The sequence below is a fragment of the Rhinoderma darwinii genome, chromosome 3 (assembly GCF_050947455.1).
Source record: "Rhinoderma darwinii isolate aRhiDar2 chromosome 3, aRhiDar2.hap1, whole genome shotgun sequence".
Lineage (NCBI taxonomy): Eukaryota > Metazoa > Chordata > Amphibia > Anura > Rhinodermatidae > Rhinoderma > Rhinoderma darwinii.
The window spans coordinates 249,675,885-249,697,338 of NC_134689.1; the positions used below are offsets into that span (position 1 = coordinate 249,675,885).

A 21,454-nucleotide genomic window follows, 5' to 3' on the forward strand; every position below is an offset into this window, starting at 1 on the left:
AAATGGATGAAAGTTTAACAAATCTCATCCACACGTTGCACAAAATTTGTACACAGAAATTAACCCGCGGCGCAGATTGCAAGATTTGCACCATGTCAATTTCTGTTGCATATTTTCACTGTCTATTTTACTCCTTTCAAAGAGAGGGGTGAAATCTGCAACCAATTCCGCAGGTGCTTTCTCATGTGAATGTAGCCTAAGGGATCTGCTGATCGATACGACTTTACAATGTTTTTATGAACCATAAATAACTCATATAAATATATATATATATTTAATCAACACTGCAGAGATGCATTATAACAACCTTTCTGATCAGATATTATTATGAAGACTGACCTTGCTCATGGCATCCGCTATGGAGTCCACCATACCTCCCACCATGCCAACTTCACTGGCAGCCTCATTTAGTGTAATCATAAGATCATCCACAGCCTCTTTCATCAGTAGAGCTGCTTCCGCAATGGCATCGTGTGTGTGGGATGCCTGTGAAAAGTACATACGTGAAGATCTGCTCTGTTGTCTGAATGATCATAACTGAGTAACTTTATCTAGGGCCTCGCATACTTACGTGTTGCACAAATATCTTAATATTTTTATTAATGTGGGCTTAAAAACAGACTGGGATGGGTATGTAGAAGTTGCTGGATGAAGTGTTTTCTGCATACGATGTAAAAGCATTCTATGCGATATGGATACTTCATGACCCAAGTGATGTTCGGCTTTGACACTCGTCAATGTTAAAGCTCTTCATTCTCTATACGCAATAGATCCTCATGTTATTCTCAGACAAGCGCTCTGCTTGACAAGAGATGTACATAGGCATTTTGTGTCTATAAAGTATTTAATTCGGGTCTTTAAAGGCACGGACATAGTCGCCCTCGTGTAAACAAAATGTCCATGCCAACCATTCAGATCAGTTTAGAACAGTTTGTATGCTAGAAGGACATATGCAGACTGGTTTTTATATGGTACTTCTATTAGTGTGCGTAGTCTATCTACGCCAACATTTGGATATAGCTGGGAATCCATACTTAAAATGAATGCCATCTAGCAATAATTTTAGCCACTCAATAGATTATTGCCAAGGACCTTCAAACTGCTAACCATGAACGATCATTATTTGTTCCTCATCAATAAATTAAAACCAGGTGAAAAATGTTTGTAAAGCGCAATTCAAATTTTTTAAAACCCTATATGCAGGCTCCACATGCAATATTAATCTAAAGGCCACCTCTTCTGTCATGTTAAACAGCTTTCCCTACAAAACCTGTGGAGAATTAAATTAAAAGCAAGAAAATCAAGTGATAAACCTTAAATACCTTCGGGTTTCCACCACCCTCTTTGGCTGCATACAGCATCTGCAGAGCAGACTCCGCAAGGGTCTTGGTTTGATCCAGCACGGTCATCTGTTGCTGATGGTCCAGGATTTTGGAAACCAATCCAACGGCAGCTTGAATAAGTGGCTCAAAATAACGGGCAAGTTGGGTGACCTGTGTTATTATTGAATTGCACAAACATACAGGATATTGTATGAATCTTTACATGCCTTACAAACAAGTAGAACATTCTTTACTAAGAAAGACATACACTTCATTTGTTTTAGAAAACGTATTCCTCTTAACACTGCTCTAGAAGATTCTTAGTCCAGAGAATGCCATGAAGTATGTTACCAATGGTTTGTGTGAAAGGGGAATGTTAGATCATTGGGTTTCACCCTTTTGCAGTGACAGAAATAATATAAAAGCTGGTCATGCATTAGTGATTTCAAACGGGTCATTTTCTGAACAAATTGTCATTCATGGTTGGTCTGTGAAGGTTGTCGTTCTAGGTGACAAACACCATAAGTTACAACGACAAATCACCAATTGATCTCGGTCTTGATCTGTGGCCTGGTCCATTCTTCTATTGATGGCTGCTTTGCTGCATCTGGCACAGGGCGTTTTGAATATGTGCAGGGTAAACTGAAATCTCAAGACTATCAAGGCATTCTGGAGAGAAATGTGCTGCCCAGTGTCAGAAAGCTTGGTCTCAGTCACAGGTCAAGAGTCCTCCAAGGGGATAATGACCCAAAACACACAGCTGAAAACATCCAAGAATGGCTAAGAGCAAAGCATTGGACTATTCTGAAGTGGCTTCTATGAGCCCTGATCTAAATCCTATTGAACATCTGTGGAAGGAGCTGAATCCTGCAGTCTGGAGAAGGCACCTTCAAGCCTGAGACAGCTGGAGCCGTGTCCTCACGAGGAGTGGCCAAAATACCTGTGGACGGGTGCAGAATCTCATTGAGAGTTACGGAAATCGTTTCTTTGCAGTGATCGCCTCAAAAGGTTGTGCAACAAGATAATAAGTTAAGGGAACCATCATTTTGTCCAGGCCAGTTTCATGAGTTGTTTTTTGAATTTTTCTGTTGAATCACAATTCAAAAGCAATGTCTGATTTACAATAGTTGATGTTCAGTAAATTAAAATGTATTATGACTTTTGTCAGTTTCAAGTTATTTCAGTGACCATTGTGGGTTGTTTTTTTTGTTTTATTTTAACGGAAGGGTACCAACAAAATCTTGGCCACGACTGTATACACATACATACCCACACCTGTTTGTAGTAGCAAATGATGTTTTACACTCTGAAAGGAGTCATTATATATATATATATATATATATATATATATATATATATATATATATATATGTGTGTGTGTGTACCTTATGCCCAAGCTGGGCTGCTTCTCCCCGTGCGGCTGTGGTAATAGGATCTATCAGGTGACCTATCTCTTGTACCACTGACGTTAGTTGTTCCTGAAGAGCCTTAAATGTGGAAAGCAAAAGACATTGACTATTTCAAGTTACACTCACACAGTTTGCTACCAAGCCTTCTAAATCTTGCGCACAGGGGAAACTTGTCTTCTGATATGTCATTAATACACGTATATATGCTTTTATGACCATTCTGAAGATCACTTTTCCTGGTTTTCCCATGTAAAGTAGAACATCACATATGTCTGTAATAGTACAGTGAAGCTGGCCGTATATAAGGATTGTTAAAAACATCTTCTCGCTCTCAGCCCAAACTCTGCTGGTGCAAAGGAGGTAAAGTAATTTCCTTTTCTCTGAAAAATAAAGTTGATTGCTTAAAGAGGCTCTGTCACCAGTTTATTAATACCCTATCTCCTAGCTAATCTAATAGGCGCTTTGCGGCTGATAACTGCAGTGTGATTGGTTTTAAAAAAATTTTTATTATTTGCAAAGTTATGTGCATTTTTCAAAATATGATAATGTGTCTCTAATAGACAAATAGGAGGTGACTCTTTTTCACTCTGGGCGGTGTAATGTTTTCTGTATGACGCTGTCCAATCAGCAGCTTCTACCCCTTCCCTGCCCAGCAACACAGCCTGATCTTATAGTATACAGCTTCCATTCCCGACTGTGTATTCAACTGGTGATATCTCTGGTTGTTTCACAGCTGGAACTGCGATCCTGGTGGCATATGAAAGATTAGAATCTCCTGTTCTGTAGTCCACAGCCCGAGATATGACTGTTTGAAGGGATTCCCCTTCCCTCCAGCCTTAGGTTACATTCACACGAGCATATCAGATTTACGCGCGTTAAAAACGCACGTGAATCTGGTCTGTGTGTGTTGCGTTATTCATCAGTCTGCTTTGCGAGTGGCATGCGTTATTCACGCACTTGCAAAGCACATTTTAAAAAAAATATTTTCAATTGAATTGATGCGGAAGTCACACACCGCACACTGATGATGCTTCCGTGTGCAGTGCGTGGTTTTCACGCACCCATTGACTTCAATGGGCGCAAAGGTCTGTGAAAATGCACCAATATAGGACATGCAGCGAGTTTCACGCAAATGACTCTTGCTGGGTGAAAACTCCTGCATATGTGAACGGCCCCATTGAAATCAATGGGTCCGTGTGCTGCACGTGATGTCCATGCGCAGCACACGGACGTTATTCACGTTAGTCTGAATGAGCCATTAGTCTCTCATACTGTGTGAAGCAGCTTGATGCTAATAGGATAGCATCAAAGGCTGTGAGGCAGCTCCAGCTCAGGAGAATTGCTGCTGTTACCTCCCAGTTATCAAACGCTCATCTACATATTAAGGCCTCATGCACAAGGCCGTGCCCGTAATCAAGGCCTGCGATTGCGAGAACGGCTCCCTAATTCCCGGCACGGTTACCCTTCCGTAGCGATACGAAAAGGTGTCCGCGGCCAATAGAACCGGGCGGGTCCGTAATTGCGGACCGTATTGCGGTCCGCAATTACGGAGTGTTTTTTACGGTCGTGTGCAGGGGGCCTTAGAAAAAAGCTCATAACTTCTAAAATAATAACCGTTTTGGGACACAATTTTCACTAGCATTATCAGTGTGACAGCGCCTATTAGATTAGCTAGGCAATTGGGCATTACTAAACTAGTCACAGATCCTCTTTAAAGGAGTTTTCTGGTTTCAGCAAATAATGCTTATTTTTTGATTAATGAATAGTTATAGAAAGAATATTAGAAAATTTTATATCAATTCCTCACTATTCTCAAGCTCTCGGCTTGCTGACATTTAATATGAACCTTTGTTTATTTCCAGTGGATAAAAATCTGTCCTGGTCATGTGATGATCACACATGTGCATGGCTCGTTACAGCACGTGTATCTGAGGCTTCGTTCACATCTGTGCTAGGGCTCCGTTCCGACGTTCCATCGCTTTCCATCGGCGCAGAGCCCTGACTGACACAAACGCTAACTAAGCTATTGATTCCGTCAAAACGACGGAACCCTTGCACAACGGTGACAAACGGAAACCTTTGGTTTCCGTTTGTTTCAGTCAGGGTCCCGTTTCGGCGGAATGTCGTAACGGGACCCTGGCGCAGATGTGAACGAAGCCCGAGATGTACCAGTGTCTTGTAACGAGTCACATGACCTGGACAGATTTTTATCTACTCTAAGTAAACAATTAAGACTAATATTAACCCCTTAGTGACCAGCCTACTTTAAGATCTAATGACGAAGCTATTTTTTTAGTTTTTCTATATTTTTATTTTTCCGTCGACATAGCTGTATGAGGGTTTTTTTTGCGGGATTAGTTGTACTTTTTAATGGCACCATATTTGGGGTACATATAATTTTTTGATTAACCGCTTAACGCTCAGCGACGTACTATTCCGTCATGGAAACCATCCCGTTCGCGCTCCATGGCAGAATAGTACGTCGCGGGAGTAACAGCCATTTCGGCCGTCTTCACGACACATACAGGAGCTGTGACAGCTGCTGTCTTGTACAGCAGTTGCCGCAGATCCAATAGCGGGGACCGATCGCTGTATCCCCGCTGATTAACCCCTTAAAAGCCGTGTTAAATAGCGATCACGGCTTTTAAGGGGTTAAGCTATATCGCCGGCCTGCTATACGATAGCGGCCGGCCATTGCTTTGATACCTCTGGGGCTCTGCAAATGCGAAAACCAATCCAGCAAAATCTGGACTCCAAAGAACAAATAGCGCTCCTTCCCTTCTGAGCACTCCCATGGGCCCAAACAGCAGTTTATCACCACAAATGGGGTATTGCTGCACTCAGGAGAAATTGGGCAACAAAATGGGGTATTTTGTTTCCTGTGAAAATAAGAAATTTTGATGAAAAATTTCATTTTTTTAATTTCACAGCCCAATTCAAATATGTGCTGTGTAAAAACTGTGGGGTCAAAATGGTAACAACAACCATAAATTAATTCCTTGAGGGGTGTAGTTTCCAAAATGGGGTCACTATTCGGGGATTCCTACTGTTTTGGTACCTCAACACCTCTTCAAACCTGGCATGCTGCCTAAAATATATTCTAATAAAAAAGAGGCCTCAAATTGTACTAGGTGCTTCTTTGCTTCTGTGGTTTGTGTTTTAGTCCACGAGCGCACTAGACACACATGTGGGACATTTCTAAAAACTGCAGAATCTGGACAATACATATTTAGTAGTGTTTCTCTGGTAAAACCTTCTGTGTTACAGAAAAAAATTGAATACTATTGAAATTCAGCAAGAAAAATGAAATTTGCAAATTTCACCTCTACTTTGCTTTAATTCCTGTGAAAAGCCTGAAGGGTTAAAAAACTTTCTAAATGCTGTTTTGAATACTTTGAGGGGTCTAGTTTTCAAAATGGGGTGTTTTATCAGGGTTTCCAATACATAGGCCCCTCAAAACCACTTTGGAACAGAACAGGTACCTTAAAAAAAAAGGCTTTTGAAATTTTCTTAAAAATATGAGAAATTGCTGTTTATGTTCTAAGCCTTGTAACGTCCAAGAAAAATAAAAGAATGTTCAAAAAACGATGCCAATCTAAAGTAGATATATGGGAAATGTGAACTAGTAACTATCTTGGGTGGTATAAGCGTCTGTTTTACAAGCAGATGCATTTAAATTCTGAAAAATGTTTTTTTTTTTTGTTTTTTTTTAATCAATTTTCACTAAATTTTGCAATTTCTCACCAATAAACACTGAATATATCGTCCAAATTTTACCACTAACATATAGCCCAATGTGTCACGAGAAAACAATCTCAGAATCGCTTGGATAGGTTTAAGCATTCCGACGTTATTACCACATAAAGTGAAATATGTCAGATTTAAATAACGGGCTCTGAGCCTTAAGGCCAAAACAAGGCTGTGTCCTTAAGGGGTTAACTTTTATTAACTTTTTTTGGGGTGGGGATAGAAAAAAACCCTGAAATTCCGCCATTGTTCTATGCATTTTAAATACACGCCGTTCACTGTGCAGTGTAAATAACATGTTACCTTTATTCTATGGGTCGGTATGATTATGATGATACCACATATGTATAGTTTTTTTTTATGTTTTACAACTTTTGCTCAATGAAATCTCTTTTGAACTAAAATGATTTAGACAGCCGAGCCCCGGCTCCAGCCTGCACGGGACACCCATGCAGGACTTAGACTGGGCCGCCGTGAAAAGGTGACGGCCTAGCCTACGGCACCTTAGTGACCGCCGAAAAAAGGTGTATTGGTGGTCACTAAGGGATTAAACATCAGCAAGCAAAGATCTCGAAAACCATAAGAAATTGATATAGATATTATATTGGAAAATTGTATAACTATTCATTATACATACAACAACACTTATTTGGGGAAATTATAATACCCCTTCAATACTGAATATTTTTTGACATGAACCTTGGTTACTGAAAACATGGCTACATTCTCTGGGTGCTTTTGTGCTGGATTGAAAAACTGTTCTGTGTATGCCCCTTGTCACCGCTCTCCCCTTCATACTAGTCAGAGAGTCTGAGGCGGAAACCATCCAATGAAACCTGGCAAACCATAGTATCACATGCAAGTTTTAGACATTGAATCAGCCTTTTTGCAAATTATGCAGTTTTAACTCGGACACAGGAAAAATGGAAAATCCCCAACCTTACCAACTATAGCTGAACTGGTCAAGTAAAACAGCAGCCTTTACAAAAAGGTAACATTCCAGAGCCTTACTAATAAAAATATAACAGCATCATTTGTCCTATGGACGCAGAGTACTTGCAACCCTCCACATTGCATTATAGAATTCCTGCACCTTTAAAAAAAATGTTTTGTTGTGACTGTGAACCGTCCCCCCCCAAAAGTTTTATTATTATTTCCATCTTTTTCTCTTTTATTGATGACGTACAAGATTGTCATATATAATACTAATGATGAGTATTTAACTCCACAATTGTTATCTATATATGCAACTTTGGATTGTTCCTCTTAACCGATGAAAAAAATCTTAATATAAAATATTGGAGAAGATAAAATGGTCTGTGGAAGACAAACATTCGAATACTTGCCTTACAGATCTGGAATGATACTTTAGATACTAAGGGGACAGAACCTTGTGGACAAAGGGAGATAGAAAAGACCACCACTCATTCTCCACTCATATTATGGAGTTGCCAAGAGTACAGCTTCACGTAAAACATGCTAGCAAGACAAAACTGACCACTGACTAATACCTCAAGTGAGATGTCATCCCTCATTGCCAGATTCTGGCTGACACTTGCAAGAGATGCTTGTTCAATGCCTCGAATACATCGGTTGATGCTATCAATGGACTGGTCACATTCTCTTTGTCCTGGAGCTTTGTCTCTACAATCACAGGTAGAAAAGTTTTTTTTGAATGAAGATAATTATTAACTGTGTGTGATTCGCATTTCTTATCTCGGACTTATGTCAACCATAAAAGAAGACACAAGTGGCCTGGGGAAACTGAAGGTAGGAAATGCTTTATGAGGATTCTCCAATAGTTACACTGCAGCCAGTATGCCATTTAAGCTGACCATACACTTGAGATATCTCAGCTATTACTCCTGGCTCCCCCATACACAGGCATGTGTTTTCAACAGAGAGAAAGCCACCGTCAGACTCCTCTGTCTGTGGCTTATCGATTTGCAAATAAAAGGATCAGGCATGTTGAAATTAATTCGATGGTCAGCTGGTCCTGCCGAAATCAGCAAATTTGGCCGACATACATCTAATGTGTATGGCCAGCCTTACTTTAAAGTAATCATGCCACTAACTGCAGTTACACTCCCTGAATTACGGCTGAAAAAACGGCTCCCATACGTCGGCAAACATCTGCCCATTACTTTCAATGGGTTTGCCGATGTACTGTGCCGACGACCTGTCATTTTACGCGTCGCTGTCAAAAGATGACACGTAAAAAAGACGGCTTGTCAAAAGAAGTGCAGGACACTTCTTGAGACGTAACTGGAGCCGATTTTCATTGACTCCATTGAAAAACAGCTCCAATTACATCCGCAATGGACGCAGCGAAAAACACGAGCACGAGCAATTACGTCTGAAATTCAGGAGCGGTTTTCTCCTGAAAACAGCTACGTAATTTCACACAAATTTGTCGTTATCGTGTGCACATACCCTAACAGGCAACTTTTTCTAATTCTATAGGAGAGGCAGACTTCAAGATTACGGGTTGGATGACGCCTTGAAAGTCATGTCAAACAGTTACGGCAAAGTACTGTAAGGCTGGGTTTTCATGTTGTGGTCAAAAAGCGTTTCATTTTTGCCGCGATTCGTGACAAATGCATTTTGATCACGACGTGTGAACCTAGCCTTACTGATACTAATTTGTTCCCGCCCCCTCTCTGCTGATTGGATGATCAAAGAACTTATGCTGACATCATTCTTTTTGCAAGCTGGCAGTATGTCTCCCTTGTGCATTGAGGTAGTGTCATTGTACTAGAAATGTGGATGATAAAAATCTCCACAGTAAAGATGGAAAAAGGACTAAAAGATTAGTAGTTCCAGAAACATTTGCTTAGACAGGGCACGGGAAAACAAAGAGGAATATGTGCTCTTTAAATCTGGCACAGCAAAGGGCCATGCTCAGTTTATGCTAGAAGTCTTCATAACAATAAGGAAGTGACTGGGTAGGTGCTATCCATACCTGATGGATGTAATCAAACTCTTAATAGAATCCGAAACTATTCTCGAGTGACCAGCGAGATTAGACCATGTTGGTGGATCTTTCGGATTGATTGCTAAAGATCGGGCTGTCTTGATAAGTGACGATGAACTCTCTAACATGGTGACCGCAGATATCAATATAGGATCCTGTGCCCGTGTTCCCTGTGTGTGACAAGATGTTTTATCTTTAATATTTATACAGGTTTTGGGAAAAAAATAAACAGAACAAAGCGGTTTACTTTTTGATGAATTGTGTTAAATGGAGAACACCTTCTTGTTCTGGAAAGGTAGTCTGAGGTAATGTCACTCAGCTATTACCATAGTAAAACGTCAGAGATTTAGGGTTTTCCGTTAATAAAGCTCTTTCACTATTTAATAAAAAGTCATGGAATTTTATAATAGTTTTCACAAATCTACCCCAAAGTAACAAAAAAAAAAAAAAATGAATATTTTTTTTTTAGCAAGGTCGTTTTCATGAATCTCCCCTATCAGTGTTTCAATTCCTCACTACTTTCAAGATCTATGCTCCCGGTCAGTGAATTGTTTACAATCAGATGTTAAAAATTCTGACTTCGTTAGGTAGCATTCAAGCAGGTACGTAAATTTAGTGCGAAAACTAGTTCGGATCAGGACAAAGCAGGGCACCTTTTATAGGATTTCTTTGAGAAAGCTTTTCCTGTTTCGATCCTATTCTCGGTACTAAAAAATTCAGTTCCCGCAAGGCAATATACACAAAATGAGCCCTGTACCTGTGTCAGTTGGAAATGATCAGAACAGGTTTCCAGAATATAAATGTAAAAATGGAATTCCATTTATAGACAAGTTCAGATTTAAAAAATCGGGAGGAATTAAATCATGCGTGTATTAAAAGCTGCATAACTTATTCATTGTACGAAGAAAAGCTTTATTTACATAAATACCCAAAAAACGTTATTTCAAAATTTTGTACGTTTTAACCTTTCCCCTTAAGATCTGCTTTAACGAACACCAAACAGATTAAGACTGAAGTCTATTGCAATCTGAAATAATAAAGGATAGAAAATGTTATATGGTGTAGATATTTGGAAGGATTTTAGGTAGGCTTTAAAATCGGCAGTAAGGAAACGTTTCACCGTGAATAATGAAATAGGGAGTTAACCAACTGGCGAGAGGTACTGGAAACTAGGACATCTAAGAACTACAATTGATAGGCACTGAAATAAGAAATACAGAGCCCAAGTTTTATGGGACATTTAAATTACCTTGAACGAAAAATGGTTACAGCAAGCTAAGCTGTAAAGTAGTATGAAATGAAAAAAAGGTGTATGTCAGTCATAAGAATGACTAGGAATACTTCACGATACATTACCTCTGCACTGATCTGAGCCGGAATACTAGCAAATTCCGGATTTGATGCAAACGCTGTAAGGTTCTCCACAGCGGATATGAGTGGTGCTGTGGATTTGCTGCATTTCTCACGATTGTCATCAGAAAAGTCTCCATCCAGAGTCTTCGTGGAGAGAAAAGACATTTAGTAAATGAATACCTTTTAACCACAATGTAACATATTACCATAAAACTGCTCAGCATTTTCTGCAAAATACATTCAAAATGACCACATATACCACTTGTAAAAAATGCACTAGAAAAACCTGAACATAAACCCTGTTAAATATCTGATCCTGACTATCCTGCTAATATTGGTAGCTACCGCGTATTCTTTCACAACATTCAACTTACCAGAGGAAGCCGCTGCATGTGCACAATCCAGATATAGGACTAGTATATATCAGGTGCAATGTAATATATATATATATATATATATATATATATCCATCCATATACACACACATATGCTGAGGCTGAAACGTCGCACTTTATGTGGGTTAGTAAAACTTTTTCCACTTGACTAATTTGTGTGGAGTGCTGCCTATCTCTTGGAGAGATTTTATATATATATATATATATATACACACATACATACACACACATACATACACACACACACACACACACACACACACACACTGGATATAAAAAGTCTACACACCCCTGTTAAAATGCCAGGTTTTTGTCATGTTACAAAATCAATCCAAGAGGAATCATTTGAGAGCTTTTTCTACCTTTAATGTCACCTATAATCTGTACAATTGTATTGGAAAAACAAGCTAAAATCGTTTAGAGTGGAAGAACAAAAATAATGTGGTTGCATAAATATGCACACCTATAAACTAATACATGGTTGAATTACCCTTTTATTTTGACAGCATTCAGTCTTTTTGGGTAGAAGTCTATCAGCAAGGAACATCTTGACTTGGCAATTGTTGCCCACTTTTCCTTGCAAAAGCACTCCAAATCTCTCAGATTGCGAGGGTATCGCTTGTGTTACAGCCCTCTTCATGTCACCCCACAGATTTTCAATGTGATTAAGGTCCGGGCTCTTTCTGGGCCATTCCAAAACTTTGATCTTCTTCTGGGGAAGCCACTCTTTTGAAGATTTGGAGGTATGCTGTGGGTCGTTGTCGTGCTGAAAGGTGAAATTCCTCTTCATCTTCAGCTTTTTAGCAGAGGTTTGCAGGTTGTGCGCCAATATTGACTATATTTGTAACGGTTCATAATGCCCTCCGCCTTGACTAAAGCCCCAGTTCCAGCTGCAGAAAAACAGCCCTAAAGCATAATGCTGCCTCCACCATGCTTCACTGTGGGTATGGGGTTCTTTTGGTGATGTGCAGTGTCGGCTTTGCACCAAATATACCTTTTGAAATTACGGCCAAAAAGTTCAACCTTGGTCTCAGACCAGAACACGATTTCCCACATGCTTTTGGCAGACTTGACGTAGGTCTTTGCAAAATGTAGCCGGGCTTGGATGTTTTTCTTTATTAGAAAAGGCTTCCGTCTTGCCACCCTACCCCACACACATGAAGAATACGGGAGATTGTTGTCACATGCACTACACAACCAGTACCTGCCAGAAAGTCCTGCAGCTCCTTTAATGTTGCTGTAGGCCTCTTGGTAGCCTCCCAGACCAATTTCCGTCTTGTCTTTTCATCAAGTTTTGAGGGATGTCCAGTTCTTGGTAATGTCACTGTTGTGCCAAATGTTGTGCCACTTCTTCATGACAGTCTTCACTGTGTTCCATGGTATATATAATGCCTTGGAAATTCTTTGGTACCCTTCTCCTGACAGATGCTTTTCAACAATCAGATCCCTTAAATGTGTTGTAAGCTCTTTACGAACCATGGCTTTTGCTGTCACATGCAACAAAGTAATGTCAGGAAAATCCTAATAGAACAGCTGAACTTTATATGGGGTTACTCAGAATCACTTTAAATAATGGCAGCTGTGTACTGACTACTATTTAACATGAGTTTAAATGTGATTGTCTAATTCTGTACACAGCCACATCCCAAATTATAAGAGGGTGTTTACACTTATGCAACCACATTATTGTAGTTTTGTTATTTTTCCCCTCTAAATGATTTCAATTTGTTTTTCAATGGATTTGTACAGATTATGGGTCACAATAAAAGGTGGAAAAAGCTCTCAAATGATTCATCTTGTACAGATATTTTAACATAACAAAAACCTGGCATTGGTGTGTATATATTTAGAGATAGATATATCTATATCCATCTATCTACACACACACACACACACACACACACACACACACACATTTTATTTGTATATAATTTATATATAAATAAAAACTCTGCCACCCCCTGCATTCAAAGGGTCTACTCTTACATTTAAAGGGAACCTGTCACTAGATTTTAGGCCACTAAACCATCAGAATGTAGTTGTAATGCTGGTGAATAGCACCCTAAACATACCACTCAAAATCTTTAGTTTTAACATTTTGTCTATAAAGTTATAATATAGCGTGCGCTGTGCGTAAATTACCAGAGAAGAGTCTTGAGATGAGTCCAACGGGATCCTGCGTATGCTCCATGCTCAGATGAAGGACTCTTCCCTTCAGGACTCTTCTCTGGTATTTTACATACAGTGCATGCCCTATTATAACTTCTTTATAGACAAAATGCTAACGGACAGTTGAGAGGGGCATCTTTAGGATACTATTCACCAGCAGTATAATGACATGCTGGAGGTTCAGTGACCAATCTTGTCACAGGTTCCCTTTAAATTGAGAACAATTCATGAACTCAATTATTTCAGGGGGCAACTTAATTATCCAACATATCCCCTTTAATACAGGGTGATTTAAAAAGGATGGTGCAAAATTATAGTCTTAGTAGACGTCTAGGCGGTAGTACAGTTCTGTCCAGACATGTGCCAGCATACCCTCGGATATGGACTCCACTGCTTCAGTGATGCATTGTCTCAGGTTGTTCAGATCTTGTTGCTGGGGGGGGGGGGGGGCAGATACACACCAATGATGTAGCACCACAGAAAGAAGTCACAGGGTGTTACATCTGGTGATCGCGGAGGCCAGTGCAACATTGGTAAATATTTGTTTCCAGCATGGCCGATCCAATGTTTCCGGTAGAGTATCATTCAGGTATCGGCGAACATCCAAATACAAATGTGGAGGTGCACCATTCTGCTGATAGAGGAAGATCTGCTAAACGTAGTCTATCTGTGGCATTAGTCATTGCTATAACATGTCCAGGAAGGAGTGGCCAGTGACCGTATCCTCTGCAAAAAAAAGGAGGGACCGTAGACTTTGCGCCTGCACTTTGAACAGAACACGTGTACTTTGCGTGAGTCCCTGATGTGCTTGATAAGGGCACATGGTTTTTCTGAGCCCCAAATTTTAACATTGCGGTGATTGACCTTCCCACTGAGGTAAAAAGTAGCCTCATCGCTGAAAACCAGCCTGTCAGTGAATTCATCCTCTTCCAATCAGCCCTGCAAGTCAGGCCTTTAATTTTGCACCACCCTTTCTGAATCACCCTGTATATCTACCTGTAAAAGAGTTAGACATGACGGTGACAGTTTAGTCAGCACATGCTTACTCAGCCTATGCAGAGGGAGTCCTGAATAAAAAGCTAGAACAGAGAACACAACGAGGCTGCCACTTGAAACCCAGTTCATAAGCAACACGACTTCTATTTGCAACGGTTTTTATAAAGGGCATCCAGTAATGTTACACAATAATGCCTCATGCACACGACAGTCTGCTCCAGCTGAGTCCTGTCAGTGATACGTGGAAAGATAGGAAACTTTCTATCTTTCCATGGATCGGGTCAGTTTTCACGGACCCGATTCACCCGCTAAAGTTAATGGGTCTGTGAAGACTATCGGGTGCCACTCGGATTCCGTTAAAAACGGACCGAGTGGCACATCGGTCGTGTGCAACTGGTATAAGAGCACTGTAGCCAATTGGAAAGACCACATATTTCACAGTAGCCTGATAGGAAGCAACTCTATATGAAATAAAAATTATGTCATTTATGATTTTGGAAATGCAACAAAAGGTTAAATGAGACAAAGAGGTTGGCAGAGAAATTCGACACATCAGGATTCATACATCAGTTTTAACTGAAGTAGAGTGCACCAAATTTATTAAGAGGCGCACGCCTCTTAATAAATTTAGCGAATCTTTAGCAAGAAATTGCAATCTACACCTGCTATAAGCGGAATCCCATACCTCACCTTTCTGCTGTGAAGTGTCGTAAATTAAGGCGCAAATATGAAATTAAGCAGGATTTTTAACCTATTTAGATTATAAAAACATAAGTGTTCAAAGGATGTATTATTTACTTTAAGACATTGGGGCAGATTTACTATTCAATGTGCACCAGAATTCTGTCTCAAATTGAGACATAATTCCAGCGTACATGCTGTGCGCCACATTACCAGTTTTAGACACTTTTTTGGACACGCTTCACAAGGGACAGAGCTTACCGGAAAGAGGCGTGGCTTTAAATGCGCCATTGTGTGCCAAAAACGTACCAAACTTAGATGCAAAAACCTGGCGTAAACTAAGCCAACTAATAGGTGGTATAAGGAAGGAAAAAAACTGTCTAGCACGTCTAGCTAGATAAGGCAAATTTATCATGCAAAAAGATAAATTTGGCACATTTTCTCACTGCCTTGTCTAAGTTTACACAGTCTAAAACGTAGACAGTATTAGTATATCTGCTCCAACACTTTCCAATGCATGGTGCGAAAATTAAAGTGCGAAGGAATGTGCACACAATGCTTTTTTATGCCATAAGCCTCTGACATTTTCTCAAATGCTATACACTTTAACATGTCAAATAAATGAAATTTAGAAATAAAGCAATATGAGCGCAACAAAATGCATGTGACAAGGACACTTACATGGAAAAGCCTCAAGGACAGAAAAAATACACAGCCAGGGATCAAAGCTGGGACACGGTGCGCAAAAGATTATAGAGTTATCTGAATTCTGACCAAATAAGATTTTCTCTCATTCCTACATTTAGTGGCCACACTTTCCAGGGCAGATTAGCAGCTTAATGAGTAAAATATACATAGGTTTGCAATACTCCGCTTAAGCAGGGCAAAAAGAAGCCAGCCGCATTCTCATAACGGCTATTATCTTTTTGTACATTATTGTAGATATTGGTTAATACACAGATTGGGCAATGTACCCTTTAACATATACATTGGCATTACCTTGATTGTTTTCACTAAATTGGCAGTACTGTTCGCCACCTCTTTGGCTGACTGGACAAAGTGCCTCTTAGCCACAGGATTGGCTGTTTTGGAGGATGCAATGCGGCAAGCATTGCACAATGCTGAAGTGTGTTTGGCAACTATGGTGGCAGCTGACAGAACCTATAGAACAAGTAAACAAGTGGAGACAAGGCCGGCAGCAAACATAAAGCAGACTTGACCATCACAACCTTCTACACTTTAAATTGGGAGAATATTATTTCTCTAAATGTCAATCTGCTGACTTCTAGAAATGTATACGAAATTGTAAAATACACCAATACAAAGACACATTAAACAGAAAGGGGTATGTGCTTTTTTTCTTAAATATTTGCACCAGTTTACACAACATTGCTGGGTCATGGAATCTGTAGCATGCGCCATATGTAGAAATGGTGTGTACTACATCTGATGGCATGTGTTGGTTCAAGGCATTCACATTTATTAATCATAAATATCAATACATTGTATGGATAATAGGTATTGCTCAGAATACATAGAAATTATGGCCGTCTTTTAGGTGTTGCTCCAATATGGTACCACACACTTTTTTTTTTTTTTTACTACAACACTGTTCATATCCGACAGAAACCACATATTTACTACTGAATGAGTATTAGGAATCAGGGAACAATTTAGTTAGTAGAGTGCCCCATAAATTGGTAACATAATGCTTGATAAATACATTGGGGGAAATTAATCAAAACTGGTGCAAAAAAAAAGTGGAGTAGTTGCCCATAGCAACCAACGAGAGTCCACTTTCATTTTCCAGAGGTCCTTTGTAAAATAAAAAGTAGAAACCGTAGTGGTTGCCATTGGCAATTACACCACGTTTCCTTTGCACAAGTTTTTATATAACTCCCCCATTGTGTTTAGTCCACTCTTGGGTCCCAGAAAAATATAAAAACTTTACAATCTTTAAATGCCAATTTGGAATACCCAGCTTTTACTTACCTGGGAGGGGCTACTGGCTGGATCCACTAAATTCTGGCATGCCATTTGGATGGCTTGATTGGCTCTAGCAAACTGAATTGGGTCAACAAGCCCTTGCTGTCCAGCCTGGCTATTAGGATCTGAAATGCCCACCAAGTAGGCTGCCTGAAGGAAGAAACTTGATCAGAACTTTGTGGCATTGATTTCTATATTCTTCCTTTAAGAGAAAAGGTTCCCTGTTTGCCGACCACTGTCTTACCTGTGCAGCAGCCTCTGTGAGACCGCACAGGGCCTTGGAGGCTACACCCACACAATCGCCAAATACTGGCAAATCTCCGGTTTTTGCATTCTGAGAGATTCCAGCCATGGATTCTCCAAGGATCTAACAAAAAAAAAAAAGGCAGCACCAATGATAAGCTCAATAGGTTTGTCAATTCTTGTGGTTATTGAAGGAACAAAAAAGACAGATTAGGGGAAACCTTATTACTAATGTATTTACGGTGTTAAATTGATAAAGTGTTTAGTTCAATAAAGTCTAAAAAAATTTACAGCCTGAAGGAACGATTAAAATTATAAGTCTTTACTATTTATTCAATTGTAAAAAACTGGCTCATAGGCCCAATATAACCTAAATACAGGCACAAGCAAGCGGTCAGATAGATGAGAAGCATCAGTAGGTGTTAGGATGTCTACCCATCCACAGATCATGCACTCATAGTATATGCTTACTCTGGAACCCTTGCCACAGATAAATTAATCCAACGCGTTTCAGTATCCCCTAGTTTATGGGATACGTCATCAGGGATTATATTTCATTGATATAGGGCCGGTTAGCACCGTTTTTGTACATATTATAGTCTCCCAGCGTGTGTATGGCTCTGATGCACGGGCCAGTAAATTGAATAAATAATAAAGATTTATAATTTTAATTGTTCCTTCAGGCTGTAACAAATTTGAAACCTTATTACTATCAAATATCTCTACAGAGATCTATCGAACAATATTATAATATCTAAGCCTGTAGCAATGACTAGGAGACATCAACTATGGGGAGAAGGTTTAATCATCAGCAAAGAAAGGGGATTTTAACTGTAAAGGGTTTTACACAGGGCAATTATCGGGCAGACAAGTGTTCATAGAACGCTTGTTGCCGATAAGTGCCCTGTGTAAACAGGGCAGCGATCAGCAGATGAACGTGCAAACGCTTGATCATCTGATGATCGTATCGTTTTAAAAAAGTAAAATATTATCGCTGCCGACATGATAATAATGTATAGCAACGAGCGATCGGCTTAACGGCCGCTCGTTCTCATACACCGCTCCTTGTGACAGGAGCAGACTAGCGCCGATCAACGATGTCTCATTGATCGGCGCTTGCTGCACCGGGCAAAATCTGCCGATGTAATAGGGGCTTAAGTCAAGATGTAGTTCTTCATATCACTGAAAGTTATGATGGTTTATTTATTTGAATGGCTTTAACTGGTTGCCGACACAGGACGAGTATGCTCGTCCTGAGCGGCGAGCACTTCGCGCATTAGGACGAGCATACTCGTCCTGTGTGACAGCCGTCCCTGCGCGCGTCTGTGCGCGCAATCGAGAGCGGGGCAACGGCTGTAATACACAGCCACGGCCCCGCTCTGACAGCGGAGAGGAGAGAAACATCTTCTCTCCGCTGTTAACCCTTTGAACGCCGCGATGACAGCTGATCGCGGCGTTCAAGGAGAGGGGACTGCACATTGATCGCGTCACAGAAAATAACTGTGACGCGATCAAAGCCAACAACTCGTATGGCCAGACAGCCCAGGGTCCAGTGAAGGACCCCAGGGCAGTCTGAACATATTTCCTGTTGTTAGGGCATACTGAGGTATGCCCTAACAACTGCCTGTGTACGATCAGTAACAGGCTAATGTACTGGCATATAGATATATGCCAGTACATTAGTTACAAAATCAAAATCAAAATGATAAATCCCTTTATGGGATTAAAAAAAAAAATTTTATGAATGTAAAAAAAAAAATAATGGTAAATAAATAAATAAAAAGTAAATAAAATACACAGAAATACACATTTTTTATAATAAATCAACTTTTTAAAATATAAGTCCCAAAACATGAAATAATATAGACATATTTGGTATCGCCACGACCGTAACAACCTGTACTACAAATGTATACCATTATTTATTATGATCGGTGTATGGTGTAAAAAAACTAATATTAAAACTGCTGCACAACTGCTTTTTTTCTGCATTTTAATCTAATTAAAAATGTATAGAAATTAAACGATAATGTATTTGTACCAAAAAATGGTACGTACATAAAGTACAACTTGTCCCGCAAAAAACAAAGTCTCATACAACTACGTCGTACTAAAAATAAAAGCGTTATGAGCGTCGGGATGCAAAGAGGGAAATTTAAAAAAAATTGCTCTGTCCTCAAAGCTAAAATTGGCCGTGTCCTTAAGGGGTTAAAAGCGGTCTGGATAAGTTTCATGTAAGGCTGGATTCACCCGAGCATGTTCGGCCCGTAAAGGACGGAATTGCGGCCACAAGTCCCGGACCGAACACACTGCAGGGAGCCGGGCTCCTGGCATCATAGTTATGTACGACGCTAGGAGTCCCTGCCTTTCCGTGGAACTACTGTCCCATACTGAAAACATGATTACAGTACGGGACAGTTGGCCCGCAGCGAGGCAGGGACTCCTAGCGTCGTACATAACTATGATGCTAGGAGCCCAGCTCCCTGCAGTGTGTTCGGTCCGGGACTTGCGGCCGAAATACGTTCCGTCCATTACGGACGGAACATGCTCGTGTGAATCCAGCCTTAGACATTATAGTATAAACTATATCTTTAGTAGAGCACTTTAAATAGGTAGTTATCCAGGGACTTCTTGTCATTGCCAAACTGGGAAATTTTGTTCCCCTCATGTGAGGACTCATAGGGATTTGTTTCCTTCATCTTGATCAACAATCTAGGATAATTGTTTGACTTAGATGTCTCTTTTCAACCTTATTAACAATGCTGTTGTGTGCAGAAAAAACTATGTTCAATTTGTTACCTTAGAATTCTCCATAACACTTTCAATGCAGTCAAAATAAGACAGGTCACTGACTGGCTCATTGGGATTCTCAAGCATTCCTTTCACAGTCTAAAACAAAGGAGGGGGAAAAAAAAAATAAAGCACAAATGCGATAATTTCTCAATGAGCAATTAATTATGAATTTGAAAACACATTAAATGTGTAAGGCTAGGGCTACACAGCGACTTGGTCAGATCACGCCACCAAAGATCACTTTGTCGCCCTGCCTATATTGCAGATAATGAAAATCAATGTAGCCGTGTTGCAACCTGCAGGTTGCCACGACCCAACGTTCACAAAAAAACGCCACCACATTGACACATTATCTACAATGCAGGCAGGGCGACAAAGCGATCTTGCATTGTAGCCCTAGCGTAAATCATAGTACAAAATACTGCTATGATAAAAATTAATACAATATAGACATAAGCCCATATATTGAATTAACAAAAAATAAACGAATAAATAGACCACAGTAGTATTAAGAAGTATAAAGTGGTATAACAAAGTAAAACAAAAAGAGCATTTATGTGGAAGAATCAAGATATTCTGGGTCAATTGCCAAAAGTGAATATGCTGGGAAAATCTTTTTACCTCCTTCCAAAGAAATGTATAGTCATTTCTAACTAATAAGAAGAATATTTCAGAATAACTTAACATTTAAAGAAAAACTCAGTTAAAAAACTGTTTCTAGCAGTGATGATCAGGCTTTATAATTGTGGAACTGAAATGTGTATTTCTCTTTTTATTTCACATGAAGCATCATTTCCAACTTTACATCTTTCTTATCCTGGCAGAAGCTTACTGCTCCTGTTTAATACAATCTATATAGATATAGGTAAAAAATAGATGGCTGACATTTTCAGGAATGGAAAAAAAAATGTGTCAGGAGATAACAGCTACAAGCTGCTACAATGTAATTGTGACTACAGAAAGAACAAAGCTTTTACAATGTACAGAAAACACACACAAAAATAGTATGTGATCGCTGATCTGACATGATGGCAGCTTTCACAGGCCCCCGATAACAATATATAATGGAATTGCTAAATATGAAATTCCCTTATGTGATAATTCCAGAGGCTCCAGAGGGGAGCTTCCCTTTAAGTAAAAACATTATAGAAAAAGTAAAACAAAATAATGTAATGGTTTCTTCATCACCTGGCAATAATACTTTTAGGAAATTTTGGTGAATGACTAAATGCATCTATTGCTGTGAATGATCCCATATATATATATATATATTTCAATGCCTTTCTTCTCTAGTTACGGATTTAGAAAACACTTATTTCTTCCAGAAAATTCCTTGTTTAAAAAAAAATATATCTATTTATGTGTTTGCTAACTTACGTTGAATGA

The 21,454-nt window shown here is 39.6% G+C and overlaps 1 protein-coding gene across 4 annotated transcripts in view; it reads right to left on the reverse strand.

The window, feature by feature from the left end:
• The window catches only part of TLN2 (talin 2), a 218,796-nt gene that overhangs the window by 32,073 nt on the left and 165,269 nt on the right, over nucleotides 1-21,454 (reverse strand). For 3 of the 4 annotated variants that reach the window (XM_075857698.1, XM_075857699.1, XM_075857701.1), the window contains 10 exons: nucleotides 20,075-20,164; nucleotides 17,277-17,399; nucleotides 17,039-17,182; nucleotides 16,046-16,207; nucleotides 10,809-10,949; nucleotides 9,441-9,622; nucleotides 7,990-8,122; nucleotides 2,708-2,809; nucleotides 1,323-1,493; nucleotides 340-486 (listed from right to left, as the gene is read on the reverse strand). In XM_075857698.1, coding sequence (XP_075713813.1) covers nucleotides 340-486; nucleotides 1,323-1,493; nucleotides 2,708-2,809; nucleotides 7,990-8,122; nucleotides 9,441-9,622; nucleotides 10,809-10,949; nucleotides 16,046-16,207; nucleotides 17,039-17,182; nucleotides 17,277-17,399; nucleotides 20,075-20,164 — 1,395 coding nt within the window. The remainder of the gene's footprint in view (nucleotides 1-339; nucleotides 487-1,322; nucleotides 1,494-2,707; nucleotides 2,810-7,989; nucleotides 8,123-9,440; nucleotides 9,623-10,808; nucleotides 10,950-16,045; nucleotides 16,208-17,038; nucleotides 17,183-17,276; nucleotides 17,400-20,074; nucleotides 20,165-21,454) is intronic. The other variant, XM_075857700.1, reaches the window with a different exon arrangement.